General features: G+C 40.7%; 1 protein-coding gene across 1 annotated transcript in view; it reads right to left on the bottom strand.

The window, feature by feature from the left end:
* The window catches only part of PCDH15 (protocadherin related 15), a 695,579-nt gene that overhangs the window by 314,033 nt on the left and 363,700 nt on the right, over positions 1–17,846 (bottom strand). Inside the window, exon 17 of the mRNA XM_074999591.1 lies at positions 1,459–1,587. Coding sequence (XP_074855692.1) covers positions 1,459–1,587 — 129 coding nt within the window. The remainder of the gene's footprint in view (positions 1–1,458; positions 1,588–17,846) is intronic.

The following is a 17,846-nucleotide window of genomic DNA, read 5'->3' as shown; positions in this document are numbered from 1 at the left end:
AAGGTTGGGAAGGAGCTAAAAGCCTTTTCTTCATCTTCTTTATGGGGGGAAAAAAGTGCTGGGTGACGCGTAGGATTAAGATAATTAAAAAAGGAAAAAAATGTCTGCCTATCAGATGAATCCCATCTTCTTTCCAACCAGCCATGATATAAAAATGAAGTTAAACTCTGGTTGGGAGCTTTAAAATTACTTCTTATCAGGATGTGTGTAAAATTATTGTCAATGGTGGGAAACATCATTGACATAGATAAGTAGAACTTGTCATCTAAGATAACTGCAAGAAACTATTGTGTTCCTTTACAAAAACAGAAAACAATCAACTAAAACACAAGAATTTGTACTGCCCAAAGAAAGACAAATAAGCATAGAGGAGTTTTGCTGGGTATGTTATTAAAAGTGATTTAAAAGTAAAAGTAAAGCATGGTGTTTTTTACATTTGTTAAGATGTTTTCAATTTAGTCTATTCATTCATAAAATATACACCCCAGCTTGCTAAAACTGGGGAAGAAGCACATTACGAAGAAAACAACTAAAAATATTTTGAGTGACAAATACTTAATGGGGCATCATGTACCAATGAGTGACTTATATTATAAAAATAAATAGCTTTAAATTAGTAATATTAAAGATTCCAAACGTAAGCCAGGACTCAATCTAACTTTACAACATGAACACAATTTATTTAGATCAAATTAAAAGATTTCTAATTGCTTTTTTCCTCCTCACTAATCTTTGCAATTTGTATATGTGAGACATCAATCATTTGGTAGAACAGAAATTAACCGTTAGAGCAGCAGGAAACAGTCTTGTGACAATATTCAATAACATTAAGGTTTCTCATTAACAGTGGTAGCTTGGTTAATTTCAAGTTGCTCTTACTTCTAGTTTCACTACGCAAGTGAGCTGGAAGCTACAAAATTATCCTTTAATAAAAACAAAAATATTCCATAGCTTCACACTAGAAATATCAACACTTTTTCAAAAAAGACACTAGGGTTAATGCTTATTAATTATTCATGGTAATTTATCTAAATATTAACATCAGCAACTGTCCACAAAAATTAAAGCAATAAAGTATACATTATGGCATGATGTGTAAGTGCATCATGATGAGATATTAGTAAGAGATGTTCCTGGCAATATACAAGTTTATTTTAAATGCTGTATAAAAAAATTCCCTTATTTCATAGCAGAATCAAAAAATTGAAAAAACTAAATTAAAACAAAGAGAAATTTGCAAGCTTTTCTAGATAAAGACAAAACAAAACAGTATGTTTATGCTTCAGAATATTTAACTACTCTGTTTTCACCCATGTGAATAGTTTTATTATGGATCATTCGAAACCTTGTAATTTAATAAGGTAGTTTGGAAATAGACTGAGAGAAAAATAATAATTCTGTGTTTCATACCTCTTACATTTTGTTCTGTGATCTTCAGGCACAGCATGATTAACTTACCCTCACTTGTCCAACAAAAGCATTCACTTCCTCTTCTTGTACCGAGAGATTTTTAGGTAGAAAGGGATCAAAGACTGGTCCATTGTCATTTACATCGGTCACCACAACATTGACAGTAGCAGTGGAGGTCTGTAGAGAAAGACAAAATAGTGAGCCAAATATTTGCGTTTTATGGAATTTACAGAATGTATGGGTTGAGCTGTGCTGTGAAAAGCACTGAACACTGTCAGTGAAATAGATTAAAAAGGTCACTCTTCCCCTGCTCTGCAAAAAGTCAGGCTGTCGGCCAGCTTTTCCTTTCGTTTGTCAGCTATTGAGGGAATGGAGGATGTGTCAAAGCAAATACTATGGACCCATTTACCTTTGGAAAAACCTGAACATTTGTGATTTTCTTCCTACATTGTATTTCATCATGAAACACTATTTTCTGGAAGAAACAGCTTGACCAAATTCTTGTTAAAACCCCATACAAAGTAACTGTTCTGTTTTATATACAAAATTTGCAATGTTACATTTTGTTTAACATTATCTGTTCACAGAGAAATACTCAGAAAGCCATGGAAAAGTATCTTTAAAAGTGAAATCATTTCTATAATTTCACCTGGAATCAATGTTCCACCTAATATTTTCCAGCCATGTGCAGAATAATTTTTGTTATGTGCACCAATGCATGTGTGGATGTGTACCACCAGGAGAAACAGATGCCTAGCTGTGGGCACTCTGTTAACCAGCTGCATGGCATTGAAATCTCTCCTGCTTGGCTGCACAAGTGCACAGCTGACAGCAAACACTGCCTGGAACCTAACCTTTCTAATTGTCTACACACTGAGTTACTGATGTTTGTATCAAGGTATGAAACTACAGTGCACAACCTTGGTATGCAGTCAGGTCCCACATGGTGTCTGCTACAGCAGTGCTATACCAAGCTACATTCCAAGACTTTCACTGTACCATGGCAGTGTGTGTATGGCAAGCTTTAGTGCAGCTTTACACCCATGCTTCATGTCAAGTAACTCAGAACGTCAACAAGCCTAACAAGAGCACTTCTGTCTTCATGAGACAAGACCACAGTTACAACATGAGACATGGACACATTTACCAATCAAGGTGCCTGAACTACAACTCCAATGGTATTAACAAGCAAGAAGCTGCATGCAGGATGGTCTCAACTAGGACCGCATTCTTTTGGGAATCAGTTCTCCCCAGGGTTTGTTAACTCTAAGGTCATGCTGTAAAGTCCAGTTTTTTTCCTTCTCCATAAGGATCTCTGAGTACCGTGAAGTTGAAACTCCAGTCTTGGTGTTCTTGATGGATTATTATTCAGTACTTGTTATATTTATGCTGCTTTAACAAGTAATCAATACACAGTCATCTATTTGTCTTGTTTTGACATAATATACTATATACTTAGATACAAACTACTTTTAAAAAAACATAAAATAACTAACATTTATCTAGCATATTGTATTGCCTTTTTGCTAAGCTGCTTACTATTTACTTGTGAAACTTGTCAATCCTATATTTTACTTAGGTTATGAAACGGAAGCTCTTTTCCTAAGATGCACACAATTGTTGTCAACAACAAGAAGGCTGAAGGACATTCACTGTTGATAGTACTCAGAAAGCACACGGAATTAAAATCGATTCATAAATTAATCATTAGATACAGCATACTGAGAAAATATGACACAGATATCATAGACTTAAGAAAATAAATACCTGTAAGTTCGACAAAGTCTGTTTTTCTTTTATAAAGAAATTTTAATGGAATGTTTGTACAATGTGCTTGTTGCTTTCATAATGCTGCCAGTAGTAAATCAACCTGGTTCATCACTTGGAACATTTAGATTTCTTACTCAGCAGCTAAAATACATTGTTTGATCACTTATGAATCAAGTTTATGAATGCAAAGTTCTTATGATTTGCTTACAGATCCATATTTGTGTGCACATGTGCATATTATTTATATATTGACATGTAATGGAAAATTCAGTTATCATAGGCATATTTTAAAATGACATCTGAAATGCCCAGATTTTTATGTAATGATGGTCTGTCAGAGTACAGGTTGAACCTCTGATGTCCCTGACTCTCTGGTCCAGCAACATGCAGGGTCTGCTGAAACTTGGAGTTGCTGGATCAAAGAGCCCTGGTGGCTGGGAGGGAATGCCAGCTGAGATACTGGCAGATGGGAGTCCCAGCAGTGTGGGTGGAGGCCCAGGTCTGGTAAGCCCCAGCCTGAGGCCATGGAGGGGGCAGCCAGGAAGCCAGTGGCCTGAAGCCAGAGCCCAGGGAATGAAACACCACAGTCAGGAAGAGGGAGCTGGGGCCAGATAAGGAAGCCTATGGCCTGCAGCTGGGGCTGGGAATGGGTAGCCAGCAGCAGCTGAGAAGCCAGTGGCTGTGCCAAGAAGTGGTTCAGGAGATGGTCAAGAGAGGAGCCCAGAAACAGTGGTTGCAGGCCAACAGGGGAGTGTTGACCTCCCTTGGTCTGGCAAAACACCTAGTCTGGGAGTGCTCAGGTGCCAGATCAAGGAGGTTCAACCTGTGCAATAAGCATTAAGCCAATGGTAAGAGCTTCTCTTCCCATACGCAACCAAATCAGAAAAATCAGATTAAGTATATGATGTGACTGATGACTCCTAATGATCTTTCTAATAAAAAGTACAATAAAATCCTAGTCTACGATACCTTGTATTGCCCCTGCTTAAATTGCTCCCTGCTAAAATGGTCATTATGGTCTTACCACAAATAAAGTCTGCCTGTCTGAAAGCTGGTATAAGGCTGGAAAGAGCACTGGAGGGAGCAAGACACTTTCCTTCAGCTTTCAACCACTCAAGGAAGGGATGGGAATTTGTCATTATGTAGCAGAACTTGAATTATAATGCAAGCCAAACCTGTAATAAATCTCAGGAATTTTTACAGTGCAGGGGGTAGCCCTGGGGAAGAGGAGAATGAAGAAAAGCGAGAAGAGACATACTGGAGAGAGAAATGCAGGATTATCAGTGTAAAGAAAGAGAAAGGAGAAACTTGAGAACAAAAAGGGACAGGATACTAAACATAATACAACAAGTGGGTCTGTCCCACGAAAGCTCAATGCCTAATCAACTTTTTGTTAGTCTTTGAAGTGCTACGTGACTGCTGTTTTGTTTTGGTATAATACAACGGGGTGAAGCAGACCTTCCCTCAATCTCTATGGCAAAAATGGGGGAAGTGAACAAGTTTACTGCCCACCCCGAGACATCTGAAGAGATTTACTGGCAACCTTACCTCTTCATCTGAAAGACAACTGGCAAAGAGAACCAAGTGCTACTGGATCAGACAGGGCTCATTTTATAATCTAAAATCTTAACTTCCCATCATTGCTTTCCTGTTCAGTTTGAGTATGCCTTGCTGTACACGATATTGCAGATATGATGCTGTTTTTGACAAGTTCATAATTATATATGTCATATTGCTGAACTAGAGAAGGTTAAGAGAAGGATCCAAAGAATGATCATGTACATGGGGCAATACTTCTAGGAAGAGACAGAAAATATTAGGATTGTTTACCTTAGTAAGAAGATGAATAAGAGGTGACTAGATAAAAGTACGTATCATAATGAATATCAGAGGGACAGGCACGTTAGTGTGTATCCACAGAAACAATGAGAAGACCTGTGGCACCTTATAGACTAACAGATTATTTAGAGCACAAGTTTTCCTGGGTAAAAATCCATTGCATCTGATGAAGTGGGTCTTTGCTTCTGAAAGTTTATGCTCCAAATAATCTCTTAGTCTACAAGATGCCATAGGACTTCTCAGAATAATGAATGCTACTGGCAAGGTTTATTGGACTTCAAGACTCCTAATACAAGAAAAAGGGATGGTGAATGAAATTAAGGAAGGGAAAAATCCAAAATGATAAAAGTAAATACCTTTTTTTTTCTTTTTTCTTCAAAAAATGTATAACTGAACTGTGGAAATCACAGGAAGACCAAGAATTTAAGTTCCTAAAAAAGTTCGGACATTTATATGGACAGACAGAATAGACAGGTAATAAACATGTTTTGAAAGCCTCACAATTCAGAGCTTAAACCAATCTCTATTACAGATGAGAGTGAGATTCATTATGGGTTGCAGATGACTCTTCAGCTGTATACTGTGGGATAATTGCACCTCTCTCTGAAGTAAACTGGTGCTGGCCAGCAGTTGGAGAGAAGATATTGAATACCTAGACGCTGATCCAGTCTGTCAATTCCTACATTCTTGTATCTGCATGAATGTTGTAATAAATCATCCTGTCATAAAAGCACTATCATGTTTCAACATTCATCTGGGCCCAGCAGGAGCACAGCTTGAGAAATGTATTGATTTTTCAGGCCCTAATTACCTAGTCAAAATTAATCCAAAATGTACAAGAAAGCACACACACATTTTTGTTTGTCTTACTTAAATCTTCCCTGGCACTCAAATGTGCTCCTGATCCAGTACCAATATTTTTAAATAGCGCTATCATAATTTCTATAGTAGTCACAACTTAGTGAACCACTAGAAATAAATTAACTGAGTTGTGCAACAAGAGATATTGCAAACATTTATATCCAAGAGGTGTTAGTTCTCCCTTTTGCTGTCAACACTAGCATTTGAGATTCATGACAAAGAATACTTTGAAATTCTCTATTTTTCTCCTCTAGACTCACAAGCTTCTATCATTTTTGCAATGGAAATACAGTAAACCCTTGAATTATGCCGGGGTTGCATTTCTGGCATTTCAGGCCAGAATCCAGCCCATGGAGCTGGCAGCGGCACCATTTTGAAAACTGGCTGCAGGGCAAGTGGTCAGCAACCTGCGGCTCCAGAGCCACATGTAGCTGTTTAAGGGGCCATTTGTGGCTTTGGATGCTGCTGCTGCTGTCTCCTCCTCCAGCTCCCTGCCCTGCTGAACTGAAATAATGGAACTCAAATTAATTGGTTTAATAGCTTGCAGGAGGGATTTGGCTATTAAAACAATTAAATTGAGTCCCATTATTTCAGCACAGTAAGGCAGGGAGCTGTGTGTCATACACGGGGAAGAGAGTAGAAGAGCTGGGTAGAACCACGCAACTGTGCCGAGGAGGTGGTGGTGGCATGCAGAAGGTGCGGGGGTGCAGGCGGGGCAGCAGTGGCACTCCTCTGTGAGGCAGCTGGAGGGGTTTTTTTGGGGCTGAGAGGGGTTAAGCCTGGGGGCAGTTTGAGGCTGGGAGGGGTTAAGCCTGGGGGTGGAGGGGCAGTTGCAAATACTTGTGTTACTTTTTTTCAATATGAAGTATTAATTGAACAATCATGCTTGAAAAATGTTGATGTGGAGAAAATTAGATCCACCCATGTTATTGCAAAGTGACTTGTTTGCTATTTTATGCAGTTAAGCTGAGGGGCGGGGGGTGCAGTTTGGGGCTGGGAGGGGTTAAGGCTGGTAGGTGGAGGGGAAATTTGGGGCTATTTTGTGTTCGGCCCCCAGAACATGTAAAAAACAGCCATGTGGCCCCCAAAGAAAAAAGTTTGGCCACCCCGATCTACATGATCTTCGTTCAAAATTGTCTTTAAAATATGCCAAAAGTGTGTTGCTAAAGATTATATTACTTCTCTTAAAAAATCTTCCCCCAGGCTGCCACCAGACATAGGGCACCAGTTTAAATAGTACTGTATAGGGCCTCAAATCCTGAGGATGGCTGTGACTGGAGCCATCACCTCCACAGGTCCCCATCCTCCTGCTCCAGCTCCTTCCTCTAACCTGACCCCTCTTTTGTGGCCCACTGTGGAGTCCCCACCCCCATCCAGAGACCTCATGCATTCCAACACACCAACCCCCTGAGCCAGTCTAGTGAAAATGAGAAAGCAGAGATGGAGTGCAGGGCCTTGGACGGACACGATAGTTGGGTTTTGTGCAAGTAGTATGACTTACTCCTGAGCAACAGTGTCAAGACGAACAGCTATCTCCAAAAAATATCCTTCATTAAGCAACTAAGGTGAAGTACAGCATCTGTTTAGCCTGTCAGTGGAACAGAAAATAGAGCAAGCAAGTTAACTGTGGAAAGCTTATAATGACTTTTCAACAGCCACAGGAGTAAGTACCTGGCGCAATAGTTAATGAAGGAAGATGCCCAGTTTAGGGTACCCTTTATGGTAGGGTAGGAACAAGGGCAAATGCATATATTGTGAAGGAAGCCCTCCTCCCTGCTGCCAGTTACAGTCAGCTGAGTTTCATGTATGGTCAGACAGCTCCATCACATTTTCACACCACTGATTTCCTAGGCTGGGATTGCCTCATAAGGTGTGCAAAGAATGATTCATTTTTGCACAAAGACATACTTCTAACAAAGAAACCTCTGCCACAGAGGCGGAGAGATGGTGACTCTTTAAATGCTTGTCTATTCTGCCACCTACATCAGAGTAAAATCCATGATTATGAAGAAGTGTGAAAGTCATTCTTGTCTTTTAAAGGTAAGGTATAAAATGAATCCTGAAAGAAATACATGAGTTCGGTGTGTTCAATTAGGAGAAGATGATTTTTATTCTTTTACATTAGGGCTGTCCTGTCTTGTTATTGAAAAAAAATGCTGAATCATACATCTCAGGACTCAGGAATTAGAAACAGTCAACTTCTCATTCAGTTACTCAGACTTCAGCTGCCTCAACACTCTTCTGAAGGCTCCCCAGCTCAGCTGTCTGTAACACAACTGTTTGACCTTTCTAGTTGATTCTCAGCTTTTCCCAATATAAAATGAGCTGATATGCAAGACAGCAATTAGTGTTCCATATAAAGAACTCTTCTGAACCTCCTAACAATTGATCAAAATCAAGCCTAATCTATGTGATTCCCAACTTTTAGATTTAATACTCAGAATAAATGAGAACTTTCACAGAGTTTGAAGCAAGCCAATTCAAGACTTTGAAATATCAGAATGTATAACATTTTGTTCATTTTTCTGTTTATAATAAAAAATTACACTGCAGCATTTGTTATGGAGACTGTATAAGCCACTATCTTGTGCATAGGGTATTAAAAAAATGAAATCAATAACACTGTTCACCGCTAAAGGAGTAGTCTCTATAGAAGCAGAGGCTCCAATTAAAAAACCACTCAAGCACCTGCTTAATTACCTTTGAAGTCAATGGGATGTAACCATATGCTTCAGTGGTTTCCTAAATAGGGATGAATTTACACAGCTGCTTAAGCACTTTACTGAATCAAGACTAGAGGGAAGGGGAGAAAATACACATTATTTCCATGTATGTCCTGATGCATTGTCTATGAAGGTGCACTAATATGTGAGGAAGCTACAGGACTTCATGTGTGTAATGAAGCTCCCATGCTATGAAATATGCATGTAAAAGTTTTAATTTTTCAGTGTCTATATGTAAGGCCAGTGACCTGAGTCCAAGTCAGTAGAGCAGAGATTTCACTCTCCATTGTCAGTGATCTCAGTTCCTCAGGAGTTACATACTTCTCTCAGCTTAGGAAGTATATCCAGACCTTGTCGCTGTTCATCCTGGATGAGCCCTCTTGTGGGACCAATAAAGCTAGATCATTGGCATGAGGGAAGGAACCTGCAATTTTAGGGGCTAAAGCCCTGTGCTCTACTGCATGAGCCAAAGGCCAGCTGGCTCTCAGCCAAAGCTGTAGAACAGAGACCTTCACACTCCTTCGTCAGTGATGTCTGTGCTTCTTGGGTTACATACATATGTAACTACACTGATTTTTATAGCTCACAGTTAAAATTATTATTACAATGCAAAACATGGAAACACAGCAACAGCACAATTTTTCAAAGGGATATTACTAAAGGCACGAGAACAAACCTTCCACAGATTCTTCTGCATAGGAAAGTTAGGAAGTGTGGCCAAAGACTAGCTTGGCTTAATCAGGAGATGTTAAATGACCAAAAAAGAAGTCAAAATAAAAAAGAAACTGTATAAAAGTGGAAACTAGGTCAAAGTAAAAATGAGGAAAACAAACAAACAAACACAGGAATGTAGGGACAAAATTAGAATGGGGAAAGCACAAAAAGTGCTTGAGACATAAAGGGAAACAGGAAAACATTCTACAAATATGTAAGAAGTAAGGGGAAGACCAAGGGCAGGGTAGGCCTGGTGCTCAATGAAGAGGGAGAAACAACAACAGAAAATGTAGAAAAGGCAGAGATACTGTATGAATTCTTTGTTTCAGTTTTTTCCAGGAAGGGTGATGGAAACTAGACTCCTAACATAGTGAATGCTAGTGGAAACGGGATAAGTCAAGAAATTAAAACTGGGAAAGAAAAAAGTTAAAAATTAATCAGAAAACTCTTCAAGTCACCAGGACCTGATGAATTGCATCCTAGAATCCTCAAGGAGCTCATATAGAAGGTATCCAAACCACTAGGTATCATCTTTGAAAAGTCATGGAAGTAGGGAGATTCTAAAAGATTGGAAAATGGAAAATACAGTGCCTATCTACAAAAAGGGAAACAAGGACTACCCAAAAAATTATAGACCAGTCAGCTTAAATTCAACGCCAAATCTGTCTGCATGCTTCTGGAAGATAATAAGGTAACATCATGGATTTGTCAAGAACAAATCATGTCAGACCAACCTGATGGCTTTCTTTGATAGGATAACAAACCTTATGGATAAAGGAGAAATGATGGACATTGTATATCTGGACTTTAGTGAGGCATTTGATACAGTGTGGCATGAACTCTATCAATAGGGAAATGCAACCTAGATGGGGTACTATCTGGTGGGAACATAACTGATTGGATAACTGTTCAGAGGCTATAGTTACACTATGGCAATCTGTTGACAGAAGTCACTGTCAACAGAGTGTGGCCACATACAAAAGCCAATCAGAAGAGCGCTCCACTCTGTCAACAGAGTAGCAGGACTGCCCAGCCACTCTTTCCATAAAACAGGCACCAGGAATCACAACAGACACAGCTATCCATTGTTCTGGGTGCCCCTTCTGTTGAGAAAAGGCCTCCCCCACAGAGTATCTACACAGATTTTTTTTTTTTTTTTTGTTGACAGAATCTGCCAACAACAGTTTTATGCCTCATGGCTGAAAGGCAGAATGCTGTGAGCGAAGGGGCTGAATTTTGTCAACAAACTAGCAACAACACTCATTTTGTGTGTGGATATTCCCCCAGTTTTGTTGACAAACCTTGACCAGAACTTCAGGGACCAAGATGTCGACCAAGGGGTCCACATTGTCCATCATCTCTTCAGTGGGGATGTTCACACTGTGGGCTCTGCACCTCAAAATGCGCTGGTGAGCTCCTGAATTAGGGGCAGAAAGGGTAGAATTTATGTCTGCAACCACCTTGACCAGGGATAATGAGGATGACTCCTTTGGAACAGGGTCCTTCTGACCTTTAGGCTGCCTCACATCTCCAGAGACACTGGGGTCACAACATTGGTGGTTCATTGAAAGGTGTAGATGGTTGCTGAGGCATTACATGCACCAGAAAATTCTCAGGGTCCTTGGAAGGATTCAGGACCAAGATAATCACTGAGGCAGCCGGCAAGATGAGGCAAATGAAGCCATTTCCAGCACTGTGTCTTGACCTTGATGGTAGGCCCACAATGTCCAGAATGGCCACTGCACAGGTGCCTGCCACTGGAGGATCGAGGATGCCTGCAGTACTAGGGGAGTGTCCCAGTGGTGGGGTGGGAATGATGCCAGAAGCGGAACCAGGAAAGGCAGTGGTACTAGGTGCCACAGGACACAAAAGGACTTTGCCTCCACCTCATACTCAGAACAAGACCACAGAGGTGCATTTCCCAGTGTTGCCAGGGAATGATGCTGGGGAGATGTGGAGCAACACTGTAGTGGAGTCAGTTAGCTATGATGCCAAACTGAAGCCAGGGCTAGTATACATCCCTAGGATGATGCCAGAAGTGAGGGCTGTGCCACAGACAGTTCCATAGATTGAGCTGGTGCTGGAGTCAGCATCAAATGATGCTCCACACTGTGCAGGAGAATGTGTCACGGCCTACACTGAAGCCAGTGTCAGGTGTTACATCATTTAAATGAGTCCACTGTTTCCTCAAAATTGTCCAGCATAGAAGGGAGGTTCAGGTCCTCCTCCAGGACTTGATGGCCTGCCCTGCTTCAATGAGAGTGGACTTGATGGTCTTGCTCTTGAGGCCAGAGTCAGTAATGCTGGGGGTGCCGCACTGTCCTTGTGTGTCCAACCAACAGACACACTGCGGAGTGGTAGCTGCCACCATTCTTGGCCAGAGATGGGCCGCTGCTTGGCTGAACCTTCTTGTATGTTGCACAAGACAGGAAGCAGTGCTGAGCCAAGGAGGAGCTTGCCTTACGAGCTGGAGGTTAGTACCAATGTTCCTTAGGGCCATCTCTATAGGATGCCATTGGCTCTTGCACTGAATTCAGCACTGTGCACCACAGAGGATGGTGCTGAGTCTGGCACTGAGGGTCAAAGTGTCAATTATGTAAGTAAGAGTTTCAAGAGCTGATCCCCCTCTTGCTTGAAGCCCAAAATTTGTAGAAAAAGCTTGATATATATTTCTAAACAGATACAAAGCTACACCTCATGTAAAATATTTCAATTTCTTATGCTCTGAAAGTAAACAAATACATTAAAGTAAGTCTAGGCATCTGATATACTATTGAGAGATGTAGACAATGCTTGTAGAATTATACTGTAGTTGTAATTTTGTTATTTCCCATGCATATTAAAGGAAATATAAAATCCTAACGTGTCTAAATTACACAAATCAGCTAGCACCCAGTTATTACTGTACATGTATAACATAAATATCAGTTTATATTTGTCAGTACATAAATAGTTGACATCAATAAGAAACTTTTCTAGGAAGTATGAAATATCAAAGCATAACTTAGATAATGAAATTTGCCCAGGGACTGAATATTTTTTCTCCACTAAATATTTTGGCCAAGGATTAGACGCATTAAGAAAGAGGAGTACACCACAAAGATACACTATTCTTACTTGTTTCTTTCATGGGCTTGGGAAGAGAGAGGATATTATCCAGTTACAGCTCTGCCTCCTGTTTTTCTGGAACTAAATACAAGCATGGAATGTACTACAAAACGTTCTACCTCACATCAGAGTATTTCACAGTTCCCATTACCAGTCTGTGACAGCCTTTCAACTGTACGGCAAGATGAACAGATATTGATTTTAAGACACTGGACATTCTAGGAAGGACACTGCTGTGAAAAATAGAGAGGACCTTCTACAAACACTGTTTTCTTGTTCTTGGTAGTCAAGGGGACAGCACATAATTTCCACTTTTTAGAGTTCCCTTTTTTTTATTAATCATTCTGTCTTCTGTATTGACTAAAATACTCCCAAGAACACAACAAACGACCTACTCCTGACTATGTTCCTTAAATACAAATAATAGTAAATTAATGATTCTGCAGTACATTATATATTCTCATCTTACAAATGAGCAAACATACACATTGTTATTTTAGGTTCTTAAACAACACAGAAAAGGATTGCATTGTTCTTACAAAATTCAACACATGTTGCTTGTCCAGTTATACCAAAAGGAGGGCAGGAGGTACTTGATATGGTTTTAATCAGGTAGCAATTTTATTATTAAATGTGTGGGACTACTCAGCAGATACATTTGTGCAGTGTGTAGTTAGCTGGGGGCTTCCACAAGCTCCCCCTCTTTTTCCATCTAGGTCTCCCAGCCAATCCATTGTTGGAAAACCCTATAAGAGGATTCAGGAGGTCTATAAAAAGGTGGGATGGATCCCTGCCATGCCATTCATAGGAACCCCAATCCTCTTCGCCCCTGCTCGTTTGGTTCCTTTAGTTAATACCTCCTCTCCTTCTTAAGTCCTTTTCCAAGCTATTTATCCAGTCACTATACATCTCTTCTATGTAGCACATGCACAGAGCATCTGCCCCATATTTACATAATGAGTGATGGCATATAGCTTAACCCTTTCCTGCCACATACTAACAATGCTTACCCCCAACCTGCTCTCGGGATGATTAAAAAACACCCATACAACCTAGGCTAATCTGGGAGCATGGAAAAAATTCCTGCCCAGCCCCCAGGAAAACAAGGAGGTAGTTCAATGCTCAAAGCAGGTCTTGACCAAATTTAGCATTTCATCACCTAAGGTGGGGGGGAGGGGAGTCTATGGCCCAGGATCAAGTTGCCCGGCTTGTCTGGGCAGGAGCCAAGCAAGATGGGGCCAGATTGTTCCCACAAGCTATTCTTGACTAGGGAAAGAAGTTCTGTGTATGCTGCACACACTGCTGCTCCCACTGCCCCTCCTGTGGGAATGCAGTGCAAGAAAGCCCTGGCCTGGAGGCTTTCCCTGCTGCTCCCATTGAGCAATTGCAGCTAATAGGAGCAGTGGGGAGCATCAGGTAAGAGAGCGGCATCACCCTCAGGCACCTTCTCACCATCTAGACCAGTCCTGCTCCTACCACCCACTTCCATACTGGACTCCCAGCTCATTCCTGCACCCTCTCCCTCACCCAGACTACCCACCATCTTCATGCTCCTATGCTGTCCTTCCCACCGAGACTCTTCACCTTCTACCCTTTCCTGCCCTGCCACCTTTCCATTCCTCAGCCTGCTCCTGGACCATCACTCCCAACACAGGCCTCACACATCCACTGAACCCATCATTGTAATTGCTGTCCTGGTTCAAATGGGTACCTGGCCCATTATAAGGACTCTTTTACATACTTTGTTTCATCTAACTCTTAACTTCCCTACCCCTTGCCCCCTCCTGCTGCCCCTCTGCTCTTCTGATTTGCCAACCTTGATAACAATTCTTGGATGTCTCTGCTTTATATATTGAGTCTGTTTTGGTAAGACTATGATCTGAAGAAGTGGGTCTGTCCCACAAAAGATCATTACTTAATAAATTATTTTGTTAGTCTTTAAAGTGCTAATTGACTGCTTTTTTGTTTTGATATAATACAGACTAACATGGCTACCTCTCTGACACTAAAGCAACTAGAGCATAGAAGAGAACATTGTCTGATGGAATCAACAGTTGAAGCCACATAAATCAATCAAGTTTAAAACCACCAAAATATGTATAAATGAAAAAAAATATACAAATGTTTGCTAGTTTTACTCATATTAGGATTAAATGTCTGTGTTCTTGGAAACAATGAATGGAATAATTTGACTTTAAACTTTAAGTAATTATTAAACCATTGATCCTAATAGTTACTGTGAACAAAAGAAGTATAAAATCTCCCAAAGCCAAATACCCATGCTACAATTTAGGAGAGGAATTTTCTCATGGAAAACACAAGTATTTTTCCATCTTCAGTATATTACATTTTGAAGTAGCTATTTTATTAAAATGTAGAATCTGAGCTTTTCCATGTGTATTTCAATGTATTTAATTTACAAATTTCAAGCAGCATATTGCTAGATGGAAACAAACCGGATTATTATGCGAAGTAACTGCGTTAAAATATGCAATAAGTAGCTTTATTCCTGAAACAATGTTTAGGTACTTGAAACAAGCCTTCCTCCTGCTATAATATGGGTGTTTCTCCAGAGCAGAACACACTTCTTTAACAAAGTCTAAGGTAGAACAGTTAGAAAAATAACTGCAGGAATCCTCAGTGTCAGAAAGTAGGTTCTACTTACAGTTGTCAATGAGAAAAGAGATACTATGAATGAAATCTCATTGACTCTCATGGTGAATTCTCCATTCCTCCTGGCATTTAAAATACCTGAACCAACCACAAAGGACTACGTAGTATTCTTGAATGACATTAGAGCAGATCTATGAAAATGAAGTATTTTGACTGCCCAACTGGGACTTCGGGTAATGTTTTTACTTTGTATAAACCCCAAGAGATATCTCATAGCCAGTTTTATCACTAGATCATTTCATGACACAGAAGTTTCTTCACATGTGACATAATGGAAACTGAAGGAAACTGTCCACCAGGCTACTACCAAGCTGCATAGATACCTGGGCAATGATGAAGTTTCACTTTCCACACATAAAGGAAAGTTTGTTACTTTTCACATGAAAAAGAAACTGTGCATCAGCCCAGATGCGTGCAGAGCTTGGAGGCAGGAGAATGCATACAATGGTTCCTTTGCAGAGCTTTAGGCAACTGAACTTCAAAGAAAAAATGCTACATTTCAATTCCAGCTCAGCTGCTATACTCAGTAGCAGTTCTGACATGGCTTGGCTACTATAATACTAGATTTCACTAAAAAAAGTTGAATTAAAAGGTGTCTGGGTGGGCAAAAGGGAAGTCTGGATGGGTCTTAAGGTGAAAAATGATGCAGAATGTTTTCAACCAGCCTCACAAAGCCTGTATATTATTTGGTCAAATCCTTAGTAGAGATGTCTAACTTTCTAGATTTAGTGTTTGCTACAGAAAGTGAGACAAAAATGACTATTGGGCTAAAAATAAAAATGGCCACTGGAAAAACAACTGAGGTATAGAGATTAAAGGATGGAGAAGGCTTCAAAGTGTGAAGGAAATTAAAATATAAAGAGAAAATTATTTTAATAATATTTAATATAGTCTATTCAGAGACGGGATGAGATTCTGTGTCTTGCTATGATTCTATACCAGGGCCCTTTGGACCATTCTAATATGACTTGGCTGCCCAAGAAAATTTGTCCAGATTATACGCCTTTTCCATGACAACATGACAGGCGAAGTACTGTCTGATGGAGCCACATCGGCACCCTTCAACATCACCAACGGCGTGAAACAAGGATGTGTTCTCACCCCTGTCTTATTTAACCTGTTCTTTGCATGCATCCTTAACCATGCAATGAAAGATCTGGACCGAGGTATATACTTGAAATACCGGAATGATGGTTCACTTTTTGACCTCCGTCACCTGAATGCAAAGACTAAGACAGTGCAGAAACTCCTTTCTGAGGCACTCTTTGCCGATGACTGTGCCCTTATGGCTCACACTGAAAACGATCTTCAGCATATTGTCAACAAAGTTTGCTGACGCCTCACAACTTTTTGGACTATCTATCAGCCTCAGAAAGACAGAAGTTCTCCATCAACCTGCACCTGGATCAAATGCTCTTGTCCCGAGTATCTCCATTGACAGCACTCAGCTTAAAGTAGTGGAGAACTTTAAATACCTGGGTAGTGTCATATCCAATGATGGATCACTGGATAATGAGATCAACACTCGAATATCCAAAGTGAGCCAGGCACTTGGCTGTCTCCGTGTCAAAGTTCTAAACCACCATAACATCCAGATGTCAACAAAACTGCTTGTGTACAGAGCTGCTGTTCTCTCATCTTTTTTGTATGGGTGCGAAACATGGACACTATATAGGCGTCACATCAAGCAGTTTGAAGTATTCCACATGCGCTACCTCCATAACATCATGAAGATCCGCTGGCAAGACAAAGTGCCCAATCTTGAGGTGCTTGAGAGAACCCAGATGACAAGCATCGAAATGATGATTATGAAATCACAACTACATTGGACCGGTCATGTCAGCTGCATGGACGCCAACAGAATCCCTCAACAGCTTCTGTATGGTGAACTCTCCCAGGGCATCCGGCGTATAGGTTCTCCATGGAAACGCTACAAGGATACCATCAAAGCCAATCTGCAGTACAGCAGTATCAAACCTAGGGACCTTGAGGACACTGCCAGTGACAGAACACAGTGGCATGCAACAGTCAGAAATGCCTGCATTTCCTTTGAGGAAGACCACTGCCGGCATCTACAAGAGGCATGCGAATGACGTCACAGAGCATCAGCAGTGCACAACCCACAGATTGCAAACTTCACATGCACCATCTGCAGCAAAATGTGCACCTCTAGAATTGGCTCATACAGTCACCAGAGGGCACACCATGAGACCAATAACAGATGATCTGCACAGATTTGTCATTATCGGATCGATGGACTACCGTTATACCAGGGCTTTAAAAACTATATAGGGGAGAATTCTCCCCACTCAGAGACTGTGTAGGACAGTCATAGGCTTCCTTTCTACAGCCCTTTCACAAGTTCCAGTGTGCCAGCAGCTGAAAGCAGGGGGAACCTAATACCACGCAGCATTAAAGGAATATTTTATTTATTTTATATGTATTTACAGATGAGGACAAGACCATATGCAGTGTTGGGGGTGCCATAATGCAGAGTACCCCTTGTTTGCTCTACTTCACTCTGGGAACTGCACTGGCTCCCAGAGGTGCACTGAACTGGGAGGGTACCACATGATTAAGTCATATTTGTCTCCCTCAGGGATGAGCTATTCTCAGCTGTACTTCTAGCAGATACAGAGGGAAAAAAATCTCAAACAAGGTATTTTTAACTATTTCTCTTCCAAGGTAAAAAGATTTCCGTGTAGCTGTTAAGTTAAGATTCTGAAAAAGTGATTCAGAACCCTGAAA

The sequence above is a fragment of the Carettochelys insculpta genome, chromosome 7 (assembly GCF_033958435.1).
Source record: "Carettochelys insculpta isolate YL-2023 chromosome 7, ASM3395843v1, whole genome shotgun sequence".
Taxonomy (NCBI): domain Eukaryota; kingdom Metazoa; phylum Chordata; order Testudines; family Carettochelyidae; genus Carettochelys; species Carettochelys insculpta.
This window is presented reverse-complemented; position numbering and strand designations above follow the sequence as displayed.